At 33.1% G+C, this 15,628-nt stretch overlaps 1 protein-coding gene across 1 annotated transcript; it reads right to left on the reverse strand.

Annotated features, from left to right (window-relative positions):
• Positions 1–4,835: 4,835 nt before the first annotated feature.
• On the reverse strand, positions 4,836–15,216 carry LOC111713616 (dysbindin). The gene is made up of 8 exons (XM_023488513.1): positions 15,086–15,216; positions 13,886–13,954; positions 13,289–13,386; positions 12,718–12,781; positions 10,221–10,304; positions 8,329–8,441; positions 5,584–5,749; positions 4,836–5,127 (listed from the first exon to the last, which is right to left on the reverse strand). Exons 2-8 carry the CDS (start codon positions 13,939–13,941, stop codon positions 5,052–5,054), a joined length of 657 nt encoding a protein of 218 aa, XP_023344281.1. The 5' UTR covers positions 13,942–13,954; positions 15,086–15,216; the 3' UTR covers positions 4,836–5,051.
• Between the last annotated feature and the right edge of the window lie 412 nt (positions 15,217–15,628).

Genomic DNA, 15,628 nt, shown 5'->3' on the forward strand with positions numbered 1-15,628 from the left:
TCAGATCTAACAACATTTTAGTGTAGATAGCATTTGCAGCATTGTGTCTTCCGACCCGCATTTGTATTCAGATGATTTTTAGATAATACAGAGTGTCCCATATCATATTAGATTTTATCCAAGCTTTTATACTGAAATACACACATAATAATCAAAAACCTAGTATTTTCTGCGGTGGATCCGCATTTGAACTACTGCCGTTTGAACTATGGTACGTTTGAACTATTGTTCGTTTGAACTATTGTTCATTTGAACTACTGACATGAAAACAGTGTATAAACATAACTTAGCATTGTCCTACGAAGCTGATTTTTGCCTGAGAGCTTAAAATCATGCATATTACACGCTATTTACAGTAAATCAATTTTAACTTCATTAATTGCACTTGCACATTTATCCTGATACTCTTGAAAAAAATATGCGCTCAAAAAATTCCCCTCCTAAGCCTTAAATGTCCGCGCGCGCGCAATAAAAGAAAATATCTTTGAATACTTATTATGCTAAGTTTGACCTAAGTCAGAATAAAAGTAGCTTAAGATACATCAAACTATAGCAAAATTGGGACAAGGAACTCATTTCCGTGGTCAAAATAGACATTCGAGCCTTCTGACCGGCGCGCTAGTAGCCGGCAGTTACATTATGGGTCATCTTAGCACAGATTTTACATGTTGTATGTCGAATTATAGGTAATTGGGCATGAAGAATTCATTTTTGGGGTCAAAATAAATATTTGAGCATTCTGGCTGGCGCGCTAGTAGCCGGCAGTTTCATTATGTGTCATCTTAGCACAGATTTTACATGTTGTAGGAGGCTGATTTTTGCATGCTAGCTTAAATTATGTATATTACATGCATTTTTTGGTTTTAAATTTATAAGAGTTGGCTGCTATCGCGCCGGTCAGAATGCAGAATGCTCCAATGTCTAATTTGACCTCAGAAATGTAATCCTTGTTCCAATTTGTCTACAGTTTGATGCATCTCATGCTAGTTTTATTCTAACCTAGCAAAACTTAGCAAATAAATATTCAGAGACATTTTCTTTTATTGCACGCGCGCGCGGACATTTCAGGCTTTGGTATTGAAATTTTTGAGCGTATACTTGTTTCAAGAGTGTCAGGATAAATGTTCAAGTGCAATTAATGAGGTTATGATTGATTTACTGTAAAACAAGTCGTTTTTTTCACAAAAAACGCGCGCGCATTTTTCCTCAGAGGCGTTTAAAACCAAAAAATGCATGTAATATACATGATTTTAAGCTCGCATGCAAAAAAATCAGCCTCCTGCAACATGTAAAATCTGTGCTAAGATAACCCAAAATGAAATTGCCGACTACTAGCGCGCCGGTCAGAATGCTCTAATATTTTTTTGACCCCAGAAATGAATTCCTGATTTTAACAAGAAATTTATTTAATTAAGGACAATAACAAACAATAAAAACCTGCCGTTCATTATTGTAAGGTTGGTGCAGTCATAACAAATCTATATTTTTTCAGGTCGTCATGAAGTCCTAACCTTCGTTGATTTCTCTAGTTGTGGAAATTGAGTTTTGTATTTCATAGATCAGTTTAAACAAAACTGTAGTAACAAAATAAAATATCAAAAATTGAGATAAAAAGTTTATTGCTCAGTGTTCATTTATGGACAATCGAAATGTCAACGGCATTAGGGGTGTCCCACGAAACACATGCCAGTAGCAAGACGAATTGAAAGTCATTTTTGATCTTTAATAATTTACGACATTATTCGTAAACCTTATTTTAGAAGTAAAATTCTAGAGTTTATGATCACAAAATCCCCATAGTCTTGGCAATTTTAAAATGTGCTCTGCCTTTCTGTGCTTTCGATATTACCGGAGATAATAATATTACCGGAGATAATAATATTACCGGAGATAATAATATTACCGGAGATAATAATATTACCGGAGATAATAAGAATTTCGTTGAGATTTCGGCAATAATGGTTTCATATAATACAATTGAAATCTGAACGAAATTCTTAATATCTCCGGTATTATTGACAGCACAAAAGAGGCAGACCCCATTTTGGAAATGCCAGAACTAGGCGAATTTGGTGGTTATTAGCTATTGTTTCAAGAATCAGAAAAGGTTGACGACTTATAAGTTGTCTTGCTACCGTCATGTTTCGTGTTATGTTATGTTATGTTAATTTTAGACAGTCACCAAAATGAATTTACCTACACCACACTGTATTTGTTTTCCCAGGAAATGCTATTTTTTCATTTAAAAATTCCGATAAACCTTCTCTTTATATATTGCATTACACTGCTCCTCGGTTCCCTCAGTCCTCCTCCTACGCATTATACATTATACATTATACCTCTCCATCGCATTATACATTATACATTATACCTCTCCATCGCAAAAGAATTCTTAAAGATTTTTTCTAAAAAGTAAAAAATACAGCGATGACCAGAAAACTCTGATATATGAAGACGACTTAAAGAGTCAAGTTATAACTTTAAAAAATTCAATTAGCAAGAGACACAACACTTGTTCAGAGTAAACAGACTCATTTCACTAAATTTGTAATTCAATAAGTGTCTATAGCAAAAGTGTTTGCTTTGTAAAGTATTTGAATAATATCGCTCCATTGTTTTCTGGTTATCACTCTATGTACTTTTGATCAAAACCTTCTTCTTCTACTTTTTGGTAAATTTTCATTACTTTGACAAGAACTGCTTTTAACATAATCTTGAATAGTTTATAGATTAGCAATAGCGGGGATTAACTCAATATTGTTGTTAAATCCCTCAAGGAATTAAATTTCCATTGTTCTATTTTTTTTGATTAAGCTACAGGGTGTTTTACGAAACATAGCAGAGAGGAGAAAACTAGAAGAACGTCTTAGCTCTTAGATATAATATGCTGCAAGCTGCATTCATTTGTAATCTAATTTTATATTTATAATTCTTGGAACTTTTATCATTCCCCTAATTCAAAAAGTGACCTGAATTTTTTGCTCTCTAAACGACCAAAGATATTAAGAATGTTATCTAGGTTTCCAGATATAAAATTTAAAACCAAAATTGACAATTTTGCACCAAATTCTTTAAAGCTCGGGCAATTTTGAGAAGAAAGACCGACTACGTTTTGAATATGCCAGGTCTAGAAGGTACTTTTTAATGATGTTTAATTCGAGCATTATAATGTATTATAGTGTATTATAATGTATTATAGTGTATTATAATGTATTATAATGTATTATAATGTATTATAATGTATTATAATGTATTATAATGTATTATAATGTATGCCACAATTAGGAGGATATTCAAGTCATCTCTAAACCGTTGTTTCTTCGGACACCCAGCATAAGAACTAAATTCAAATATCTGAAAAAACCCACACTTGAAAAAATGTTTTATTTACGTTAATAGTTTTTAGTTCAATCGATACTAATTTTCATGCAGGCCCGTAGCCAGGATTTTCAGAAAGGGGGGGGGGGTGGTGCTAAGAGGGGTTATGGGCCCAGAATCACCGAGGGAACGAGGCGGTGGCAGGCAAAAGCCAGCATAGGAAATTTGTGTAGATTTGGTATGAAAACTAATAATTTTACCTTAAATCTATTGTATGAAGAATATTTTCTAATTTATCAACAACATTAGTAATTTTGACTTGAACTTAATGTTACAGAAAAAAAAATTTTTCTTTGTTTTTGATGTTTTGTACAATGTACATTGTACATGGAACAAAAAAACTTTTTCATAATTTAGTATTACATTCCGAAAGGTTATCGCAAAAAGGGGGTAATCAATATCCTAGTAGTTAACTAATCACGCACCAATACAAGAACAAAATAGTTGAACATTTCTATTAAAAGTGAAACAAATCTAAGAAACAAAGTTATATAAAACAATGAACTATAGCGAATATGCTACTACAGTGTCCACAGGTTCTCTTCTCCATCCTAGTTCCACAGGGTTGGGTCTCCGTCCCTGTGATCTTTGTTGCATCCCGCGGCTGTCGATCCACAGTTCGGGTTTCAATTTAAATCTCTACACACCATGAGCAATGATCATTTAGTGCAAACAACTTCCTAGATCATAAACATTTCCCAACCAAAAACTGTCAGTTTTAAACACTTCCCAATCAATAATATTCATTTTAAACAACTTCGAAAACCAGAAAAATTTGTCTAAAACACTTTCTAACCAATAATATTCAATTCAATTCAATTCTGAATTTTCGTAGTTGGGAAGTGGACTAAACATGTTCTAGATTGGGAGGTGGTTTAAACTGAATGCTCTTGGTTGGCAAGGGATTAACACTAAATGTATTAGAGTTGAAAGTGGTTAAAACTAAATATTCTAGCTTGGTGAGTGGTTTAAATTGAATGTGTCTGGTTTGTGAAGTTGTTTAAACTAAATATTATTGATTTTGATTGGGAAGTGATTGAAACTGAATGTTTTAGGTTGGGGACATGGGTTTAAATTCAAAGTGTCCTAACCACTTATCAAAATATACTTTGTTGAATTATGATAATAAGCCCCTTTTGTAAAAATACAAAATAATGATAATTGTTTCATGCTGTAAAGAAAAATTCGCTATTAATAAGATTGCATCCGTATAGGTTTACATTCTAACACTTCGACCCTGGTTTTAGGGTTGGAATGTAAATATGAGGGATTAAAAAGTGTGATAATTTTGTTTAAAAGTTTGAAAAAAACATTTCCAACTAATTTTAGAGCTGATATGTTTTTATACACAATTTATGTATATTTTATCATTAGTGACTAAGTTGGAACTAATCTAAAACTGATAATGGAAACTGATGGAGACTGGATTGATTAATATTTATTTATTCAAAGAATCAAATAATTCATTAATAAATTAATCATTTAATACAAAAATAACAAGATAAAAAGTAATGACTATGGTATAATCAATAGCAATTATTTTTATCTTAACAAACTCAGAAGGATCATTTGATCATTAGTTTAAAAATTGAGTAGAAAAAGATGATAGGAGTTTTTGAATCGAATGTAAAGAGCTTTTAAATAGGATATAAATGGTTTAGAATAATTAAAAATTATATTATTGATTGATTGATGTTTTCCATAGTTTGACTAGGTGTAAAATACAAAGATTCATCTCGACTCAGTTCTCTGAAATTATAAAAATCATTGTTTTAGATTTTGATTGCTATCTTAGTTGACCAAAAACACCAGAAAGATAATTTTTTTCCATCTAAATGACTACGGTGAATTTGTCAAAACCTAATTTTTCAGGTGTTAAATATTGAACAGTGCTTAGATTCCATTTAATTTTAGGATCCTAAGTAAAAATGGGCGCCGGAATCAAGTCTAGAACATTCTTTTGAGATTCAGTGATTTGTTTTATCAAATAAATGTTTTTTCTTTATTTGGCTTATTCTTATTATTCGGATTATAACGGAAAAAATTATTCAATACACAAAATTTACTTAATATCGATGTGAGCTTTCCGAAACAAATGCGCTTAGAAAGTAAGTTAAATGATAAAAAAGAAATTCTTGGTGATCTTGCAGAAAATAATTAAAACTCTACCACCTTTTCGATGGTTCTACATATTAAAGAGCTTACGTGTTATTTCCAGGCATTTCACTTGGGTTCTTCTCTTTTTGGGATGAAGACTTCTTTGTTGTCCTGCCCTTGGGTGCTCTGTCCTCAAGGAAGGCCTCAAGGACGTCCTCGTCCTCGCTGAGATTTACAGACTCCAGGGGAACCTCTACACCGCGGACCAAGGGTACTAAACAACCTCCATGAGAAACTAATTATTGGTATTAATTTATTTTCAAAGCTATTGATTCAAGGGCATGTTGCAGGTCGCTGTAATCAAAGGCATGTTGCAGGTGGCTGTATTCAAGGGCATGCTGCAGGTCGCTGTATTCAAGGGCATGTTGCAGGTGGCTGTATTCAAGGGCATGTTGCAGGTCGCTGTATTCAAGGGCATGTTGCAGGACGCTGTATCCAAAGACATGTTGCAGGTCGCTGTATTAAAAGGCATGTTGCAGGTGGCTGTATTCAAGGGCATGTTGCAGGTCGCTGTATTCAAGGGCATGTTGCAGGTTGCTGTAACCAGAGACATGTTGCAGGTCGCTGTATTCAAGGGCATGTTTCAAGTTCGCTGTATTCAAGTGCATGTTGCAGGTCGCTGTATTCAAGGGCATGTTGCAGGTCAATGTATTCAAGGGCATGTTGCAGTTTGATGTATTCAAGGGCATATTGCAGGTGGCTGTATTCAAGGGCATATTGCAGGTCGATGAATTCAAGGGCATATTTCAGGTCGCTATATTCAAGAGCATGTTGCAGGTCGCTGTATTCAAGGGCATGTTGCAGGTCGCTGTATTCAAGGAAATGTTGCAGGTCGCTGTATTCAAGGGCATATTTCAGGTCGTGTATTCAAGGGCATGTTGCAGGTCGATGTATTAAAGAGCATGTTGCAGGTTGATGTATTCAAGGGCATGATGCAGGTCGCTGTATTCAAGGGCATATTGCATGTCGCTGTATTCAAGGGCATATTTCAGGTCGATGTATTCAAGGGCATGTTGCAGGTCGATGTATTCAAGGGCATGTTACAAGTTGATGTATTCAAGGGCATGTTTGCAGGTCGCTCTATTCAAGGGCATGTTTGCAGGTCGCTCTATTCAAGGGCATGTTGCAGGTGATGTATTTTCAAAAGTAGGGCATGTCCGATTCACAACAACACCATGATAAACAATTTCGTAATTTTTCTAGGTTGAAAGTTTTCCATTTATCCATTGTTTATCTATCAGAAATCCGCTAGTCACTCGATTTAGAGAAAAAGAAGAATAACAAAAATAATCAATTTTTTTAAAAGTTGATATGTAACTTAGGGTAACAATGAGAATAGGATGTCCCTCTATAATTGGAGGGTAGCTTGAAATTGTGTTACCAGTCCCTTTAAAACCAAAACTAAAAATTTTGTTGTTGTTAATTTCAATATTCTCATCAACGTTTGCATTCCGCAGTATTAAGATAAAGTAATAAATCGTGAAATAAGGTAAATATTTTTGTTGTGGGGGGGATTATTTTTCCATAATCATAATTTTAATCTAATAGATCGTGCCATCAGTTTATCAAAAATCTAATACATTTGTTCTATTTATGATTTAATACTTTTATTTTTGTTTTTAACCTAGTAGGGTACAGGGCGGTAAAAAGTCCGGTCTATGTAAAAAAATCAAATATAGCTTTTGTGTGACTAAAGGTAAATAACTAAACTATATGGATGTTGAAACATGTGTCACACTTAAATATTGGTTAAAAACATATTTTTTACCCTTTTTTGCCATTTGTTTTAACCCTCCCTAGCACCCAAACTATATCAGTCTATTTTTTTCAATGGACTGGTCTTGAAAAATTGGGCTATGAACATTCATTTAAACACTGTACCTATTCTCTAAGGCCTTTTGTCTAGGTGGGGGGGGGGGGGGGTCCCCAGGCTATACAAAAATTCAGACCCTCCAGTATTTATAGAGTTAAGGGTAATAATAGTGAAATTTAAAATTACACAAGTTAACAAACTTAATTTGATTTTTGGAAGTTAATGAATAACCTGGAAAGTAGCAAACAATCAGTTGAATCAGTTGAAACCTTTTAATATAGAAATTTATCAAAAATCTAATACATTTGTTCTATTTATGATTTAATACTTTTATTTTTGTTTTTAACCTAGTAGGGTACAGGGCGGTAAAAAGTCCGGTCTATGTAAAAAAATCAAATATAGCTTTTGTGTGACTAAAGGTAAATAACTAAACTATATGGATGTTGAAACATGTGTCACACTTAAATATTGGTTAAAAACATATTTTTTACCCTTTTTTGCCATTTGTTTTAACCCTCCCTAGCACCCAAACTATATCAGTCTATTTTTTTCAATGGACTGGTCTTGAAAAATTGGGCTATGAACATTCATTTAAACACTGTACCTATTCTCTAAGGCCTTTTGTCTAGGTGGGGGGGGGGGGGGGTCCCCAGGCTATACAAAAATTCAGACCCTCCAGTATTTATAGAGTTAAGGGTAATAATAGTGAAATTTAAAATTACACAAGTTAACAAACTTAATTTGATTTTTGATAGTTAATGAATAACCTGGAAAGTAGCAAACAATCAGTTGAATCAGTTGAAACCTTTTAATATAGAACTGTGTATTATGATATACGAAAATGGCAGACCACATTTTAAAATTACTATAAATTTTCAAAATAAACGGTTCTTTAATAGAATCATTAGAATCTCTAATTAAACAAGGATAAAAAATTCATTTCCATCATCCCATATTTCTTGGAACACCCTCTCCAGTACCTTCTAGAAACCCTGTCCTTTGGAACTGTTCCAAGTCCTCCTGGAACTTCTGTTGGAACACTATCTGACGTTCCTTATTCCTTGCTTCTTCTTGTACAGCCGCCGTTGCCAATCTAAAGGACATTTTAATTTTTTAACCGAATAATAATATTCTGTACAGCACTAACTTTTTAATGTAAAACAATGAGCATTTCACAAAATATAGCCCTTTTAATGGACGCTTTTTGGTGTTAAGCTCAAGCATGATATTAAAAATATCTTGTAACTGGTATTAATGTTAGTTGGACGTCTCGCAAAACCATACTTTACTTTAAAACATTTCTAGACATGCAAGTTATTTGATGATCGAGGATAGAAATTAGAGTTTAGTCATGCCAGACCAATGCAACTATAGGGTGGCCAAAACTTTTTTGAAAAAATCCGTACATTTTCAGAAAAATCCGTACAATTTTCGAAAAAAACCGTACAGTCCGTACATTTTTTTGAAAAAATCAGTACATTTTTTAAAAATCCGTACAATCAGTACAATTTTCGAAAAAAATCCCTACAATCGCTACACCATATTCTAAACTGGGTCTGCCACACTATATTATAAACTGGGTCTGCTAAACCATATTCTAAACTGGGTCTGCCACACCATATTATAAACTGGGTCTGCTACACCATATTCTAAACTGGGTCTGCTACACCATATTCTAAACTGGGTTTGCTACACCATATTCTAAACTGGGTCTGCTACACCATATTCTAAACTGGGTCTGCTACACCATATTCTAAGCTGGGTCTGCCACACTATATTCTAAACTGGATCTGCTTAACCATATTTTAAACTGGGTCTTCCACACTAAAATTCTAAGCTGGGTCTGCTACACCATATTCTAAACTGGGTCTGCTTCACTATATTCTAAACTGGGTCTGATACATACACCATATTCTAAACTGGGTCTGCAAAACCATATTCTAAACCGGGTCTGCAAAACCATATTCTAAACTGGGTCTGCTACACCATATTATAAATTGGGTCCGCTACACCATATTCTAAACTGGGTCTGCTACACCATATTCTAAACTGGGTCTGCTAAACCGTATTCTAAACTGGGTCTGCAAAACCTATTCTAAGCTTGGTCTGCCACACTATATTCTAAACTGGGTCTGCCACGCTATATTCTAAACTGGGTCTACCACACCATATTCTAAGCTGGGTCTGCCACACTATATTCTAAACTGGATCTGCTACAAATTGGGTCCGCTACACAATATTCTAAACTGGGTCTGCTAAACCATATTCTAAACTGGCTCTGCAAAACCATATTCTAAGCTGGGTCTGCCACACAATATTCTAAACTGGGTCTGCAAAACCATATTCTAAGCTGGGTCTGCTACACCATATTCTAAGCTGGGTCTGCCACACTATATTCTATACTGGGTCTGCAAAACCATATTCTAAGCTGGGTCTGCCACACTATATTCTAAACTGGGTCTGCTACACCATATTCTAAACTTGATCTTCCACACTAAAATTCTAAACTGGGTCTGCTCAAATAAACACTTCTGGAACATATTCTGAAATAAACACTTCTGGGACATATCTCGAAAATGATTAATGAATTTTGATTGGCGATTGAAACATTAATCAATCTAATATTATTTAGAATGCAGAAAATAAGTTAAACTAACTTCATTTTGACGAGAATTTTTTTAAAAATTTATATGAAAAATTTGCTAAAATGAGTGAAAAATAAAAAAACAGTGTATTTCCAGGATAAAAATTTGTACAATCTGTACATGTTGAAAAAAAAAATAACATTGGATTATAAAAAATTGCGAAGAAAGTTTAGATTTTACTATTAAAGGAATGTTTTCTTAAAAAAGACGACGACATTTAACTCTACCTGGCATCTCTCTGTTTAACAAGGTTGAATTCAAGACTTTGTAATTCCTGGATACGTGTAGACTCATATAAAGATAACTCAAACCTAATCAAATACACAGTCAAACATATAAAAAATTGGTTTCACTTTTAGTCATATATTCCGGATTTTAAAGACATGAACAACCAAAAAACCTAAAATAATTCATTTTCATCATAAGTTCCGGGCGCCTCGGCTAAAACAGCTAAATTGGGGCCTAGCACTGAGACTAAGACAGATGAGGAAAATTAGGGGCTAATCTTAATTAAAAAAAATTAACTTCCAAAAAAATGCTTATTTTATTCTTGACATTTCAATGAGGAGTTAATTTTTGAATGAGTGTTAATTTAGATTATTACAGATGGAGGAATGATGGGGTGAAGAAGGATACCGGATTGGATAATTTTACATGTTCACTGGTTAGAAGCCATTCTCAGAATTAAACTTAATGAAATTACATACATTTTATATTTTATTTCTAAAATGGTATTTTATCTTAATGCTGGCATGCCAGATTTACAACTGTCTCCTTGAAACCTTATATAATCTTGTTGACGGAAAACAGCAACACGCTAGACAAATCAGGATAATAGGCCGGTTAGGATTCTGGTGGGGGATGTTTATTTTCGCCGGACAATTCTTTCCCGATAGGCCGCACAAATACACACAACAGAGTAACCCCGTCTCAGAAATTCGATAACAAAATCTTTATTTCCTAAAAAATAACATAAATTATAGGTCATGGTTACTTGTACAATGTTATAATGAATATTAATAGTAGAAAAAATCTTACAAATTATTAGGGTGTGATCAGGGGAGACTTATTGTTGATCAGTATTGAAATACGTTTTTTAACTTCTGAAAAATTACAGTTGGATATTTAACGAAATTCACTAATGCTTCTTATGAAAATATTTTGCTTAACTTTAATGATTTCACAATAACGAAAATATTTTAAGCTCCGTGTGGTGGAGTACAAAGGGAATTGCGGGCTGAAAGTTTGGTTTGGCTGTCTCCGAGAGGAGATTCAAGTTGAAGACGACATTTTCCAGAGGTCTTAAATTAATGGTTAACACTGGCCCAGGCAGGGTTTGAGGATGTTATGGTAACATACGAGAATGAAAACATAACCATTAATTTGTTTACAACATTTAGTTTGACTGAGTGATAGGTACTAGATAGATTGATTGAAATAAACAGAAGAATTATTATGAGGTACATAAATTAATACTGTGTTAAATAATCAAATGGTTGAAGAGATTAAACAGTGAAGTAAAATTGAGACCGAGTTGCACATTTTCCTGTGCTTATCTGATAAAGTTATTTAAGGAATAATCAAAGAAAAGATAAATTGATGAAGAAATTGAGAATGGATTCCAAATATAAATTAAAATGAAATGATTTTAATGAAGGGTTTAATGAGATTAGAAGATCATTATTTTTGTTTCAATGGAAATGAGAGTAATTGTGTCAAATTCAAGAATCGTAAATTTATCAAGGGAAACTTAAGTAATTTGAATTGAAATATTTTCTCGTTTGTTTTTTTAATGGGAAAAGAAAATAAAAGGAAATTAAATATTTAAATAGTTGATTCCTGTGTTGACATTTGTATTAGTTCTATTGATCGATTTCNAATTCTTTCCCGATAGGCCGCACAAATACACACAACAGAGTAACCCCGTCTCAGAAATTCGATAACAAAATCTTTATTTCCTAAAAAATAACATAAATTATAGGTCATGGTTACTTGTACAATGTTATAATGAATATTAATAGTAGAAAAAATCTTATGAATTATTAGGGTGTGATCGGGGGAGACTTATTGTTGATCAGTATTGAAATACGTTTTTTAACTTCTGAAAAATTACAGTTGGATATTTAACGAAATTCACTAATGCTTCTTATGAAAATATTTTGCTTAACTTTAATGATTTCACAATAACGAAAATATTTTAAGCTCCGTGGGGTGGAGTACAAAGGGAATTGTGGGCTGAAAGTTTGGTTTGGCTGTCTCCGAGAGGAGATTCAAGTTGAAGACGACATTTTCCAGAGGTCTTAAATTAATGGTTAACAAATCTATAATGTGGAGGATAACGTTTTTTTTTCTAGCCTGACAAGTAATCAATTCTGAAAATTCATCCATTGTTATCCTGCAGCAGCAATGTAGAGAAATCAAAATTGAAAAAAATCAGTTTTCAAAAATATAAATAAATAATTAATTCTTCATCAGACAAGGCTATGAAGGGTACGGTTGTAAATCGGACATGACACTCTATAAATAAAAGGCCACTTAGAATTACGCTTTTTGAACCTTTTCAACAGATAATCTCTTCTATTTATATTGGCAACCTTTTAGATTTTGTCATCCAAGTATTGATTTAGGGTTGGATTGGAAGCAATGTAATGGGGGGCCGAATGGCGTGTTTGTAAAACAATTAAAAATCTATAAAATATCTTTTAATGAAGAATAGATTCAAACCTTTGTTTGTTTTGTCTCTCTTGCATATCCCGAGCATCAAGTGTTTCTTCCAGGGTTAACAGGGCTTAATAAATACATAGATAGATATACAGATATATATAAATATATAGATAGATATCATTTTTTAGATAGATATATAACTATTTACATATAGAATGATACAAAGACACATAATTGGGTAGTTAGTTAAGATAATTATAAGAATAATTATAAATAAATAAGTTAAGATAATTCAGATAATTATAAAAATAGGAGGTTGGATAGATAGAGATAGATGAAAAGATATATAGATAGATATAGGAGGATCTTGAAGGATAGAAACAAAGGTAAATTGATAGAAATGTTTAGAAAGCTTTATACAGACAGGTAGGTAGGTTGGTAGACATAGAGAGATATAGATAGGTAGATAACTAGATAGTAGAAAAATATATAGCAAGATAGTTTTTATTGATAATATAGGTAAATGAGTAGATAGGTTGCTGGATAGAAAAATAAATTTAAAAAAAATTAAGAAAGTTAGACAGATATTTATTTATTTAAGTACTGCAGTAACTAAAGTGATGACTCTGACCTAGCTCGACATCACTGAACAGGTTTTGAAGGTTGACCAACTCAGCTATTATTCGTTCCACGCCGGTATTCAAATCAGGTATACTTTGCACCAAGGAACTAATCAATCAATCAATAAGACATAAATTGAGCAATTAGCTGAAATTATACCACAATAAATAATAATCAATTAAATAATTAAATATTAATAATATTAACTAACTAACTAATTAACTTATAATCTTAATTAAATACCTAAGCTGAATATTAAAACCAAATAATCAATTTACTAACTGTGAACTAGAAAATTGTATGCTGACTTACTAATAAATTTACTAGCCAAAAAGAATCAAATCATTGTCAAAAAAAATTAATTTACAATTAATCAATTAACAACCAAAATTAACAAGGGACCAAACAAACAATCAATTTATTAATGAAATAATCAAATAAAAAGTAAAATTATTTATTTATTAAGCAAAAATTCATACAAATTTATTAACCAACTAATTAATTAAATAATCAAAAATTCAAAATCTTTGAAGTATCAAAAATAAAAGAACGATCAAATCATGGAATTATAACGTTAGGTCGGGCTATTCGAGAAAAAATGGCTGACCTTAAAAGCGCAACATGCCGCCATTGTTTCTCGTACTCGGCGTGGACCTGGCTCATTACACGGTCACATCTTAAACATTAGTTTACTGAAGATAAAACTCAAACGCAAAACTTTTTATGAGACGCCAATTTAATTAAATATCTAAATCACAACGGACTCTTTGAAGGAGATGTTAAGTAAAAAAGATAGCCTTGTTTTGCTCTTTGAAATCTGATCATTTTTAATTCAGGTTTCTCTACACAGCAACTTGTGCATTTGGCTCAGATTAATTATTCTCTTTTATTGTTTAATTGTTCTGAAATAATTAAACCATCCTCCATATATATTTTGTATTTTATGGTTGGAGGAAGAAACAATTTTTCGGAATGGAAATTTCTGAAATTTTTCCGGTTTCCATTTCGTGAACCTGAAAAGTTATGGTTGCAATTTAATCAGGAATTATCACGGAGATCAAAATGGAAACGCTAGTAAGCAAATATGAAATGACCGTCTATCTGCACTATATGAAAATATGACTTATTTGTTTATCTGTTTGTTTACAAGCTTTATAATCTACCTGTTTACTAATCTATTTGTCTATTACTTTTGCATTTGTCTACCTGTCAACCTATCTAACTGTCTATCTGTCTACTCTAAATGACTGTCAACCTGTGAACCTGTGTACCTATCTACATATCAACCTGTCAACCTGTCAACCAGGTTATCTGCATTCCTTCTACCTGTCAACCTAACAATCTATATACCTGTCTATCTGTCAACCTATCAATCTATGTACCTGTCTACCTGACAACTTGTCTACCAGTGAAAAAGTTTACTTGTTAACCTGTATACCTGCCTACCTATGTACATGCTTGTCTACCTGTCAAGCTATCAATCTGTATACCTATCTACCTGTCTACCTGTCAACCTATCAATCTATATACCTATCTACCTGTCTACATGTCACCTATCAATATATATACCTGTCTACCTGTAACCTATTAATCTATATATCTATCAATCTATATATCTATCTACCTGTCAACCTACCAATCTATATACCTATCAACCTATCAACCTATCTACCTATCTACCTATTCACCTGTCTCCTGCCAACCTGTTAACCTCTCAATCTAAAAACCTTTCTACATATCTACTTGTCTACCTGTCTACTTTTCAATCTATCTACATATCTAACTATCTACCTGTCTACATATCTACCTGTCTGCTTGTTTAGCAGCTGTCTCAGCACCGCTGTGGATAAGCTGCCAACCTGTCTAAGACAAGTTTAATTAAAATTACTATGTTATTCTATATACATATATATCCCTATCCTACCCCATGGTATTATTTCATATCCCTAGCCTACCCCCTTCGTATTATTTTACATCCCTACCCTACCCCATGGTATCATTTTATATCCCTACCCTACCCCATGGTATTATTTTATATCCCTACCCTACCCCCTGGTATTATTTTATATCTTTACCCTACCCCCTGGTATTATTTATATCCCTACCCTACCCCCTGGTATTATTTTATATCTTTACCCTACCCCCTGGTATTATTTATATCCCTACCCTACCTCCTGGTATTATTTTATATCTTTACCCTACCCCCCGGTATTATTTATATCCCTACCCTACCCCCTGGTATTATTTAATATCTTTACCCTACCCCCTGGTATTATTCTATATCCCTACCCTACCCACTGGTATTATTTTATATATCTACCCTACCCCCTGGTATTATTCTATATCCCTA

The sequence above is a fragment of the Eurytemora carolleeae genome, unplaced genomic scaffold (genome assembly GCF_000591075.1).
Source record: "Eurytemora carolleeae unplaced genomic scaffold, Eaff_2.0 scaffold1429, whole genome shotgun sequence".
Lineage (NCBI taxonomy): Eukaryota > Metazoa > Arthropoda > Copepoda > Calanoida > Temoridae > Eurytemora > Eurytemora carolleeae.

Excerpts from the sequence above, each read along its gene's own strand:
- LOC111713616 (XM_023488513.1), bottom strand. The coding sequence starts at position 13,941 with ATGAGCCAGGTCCACGCCGAGTACGAGAAACAATGGCGGCATGTTGCG. Across the intron at positions 8,442-10,220 it reads GTTAAACAGAGAGATGCCAG|ATTGGCAACGGCGGCTGTAC; the intron begins GTAGAGTTAAAT and ends AATGTCCTTTAG. Across the intron at positions 5,750-8,328 it reads AAGGACAGGGTTTCTAGAAG|TACCCTTGGTCCGCGGTGTA; the intron begins GTACTGGAGAGG and ends GAGGTTGTTTAG.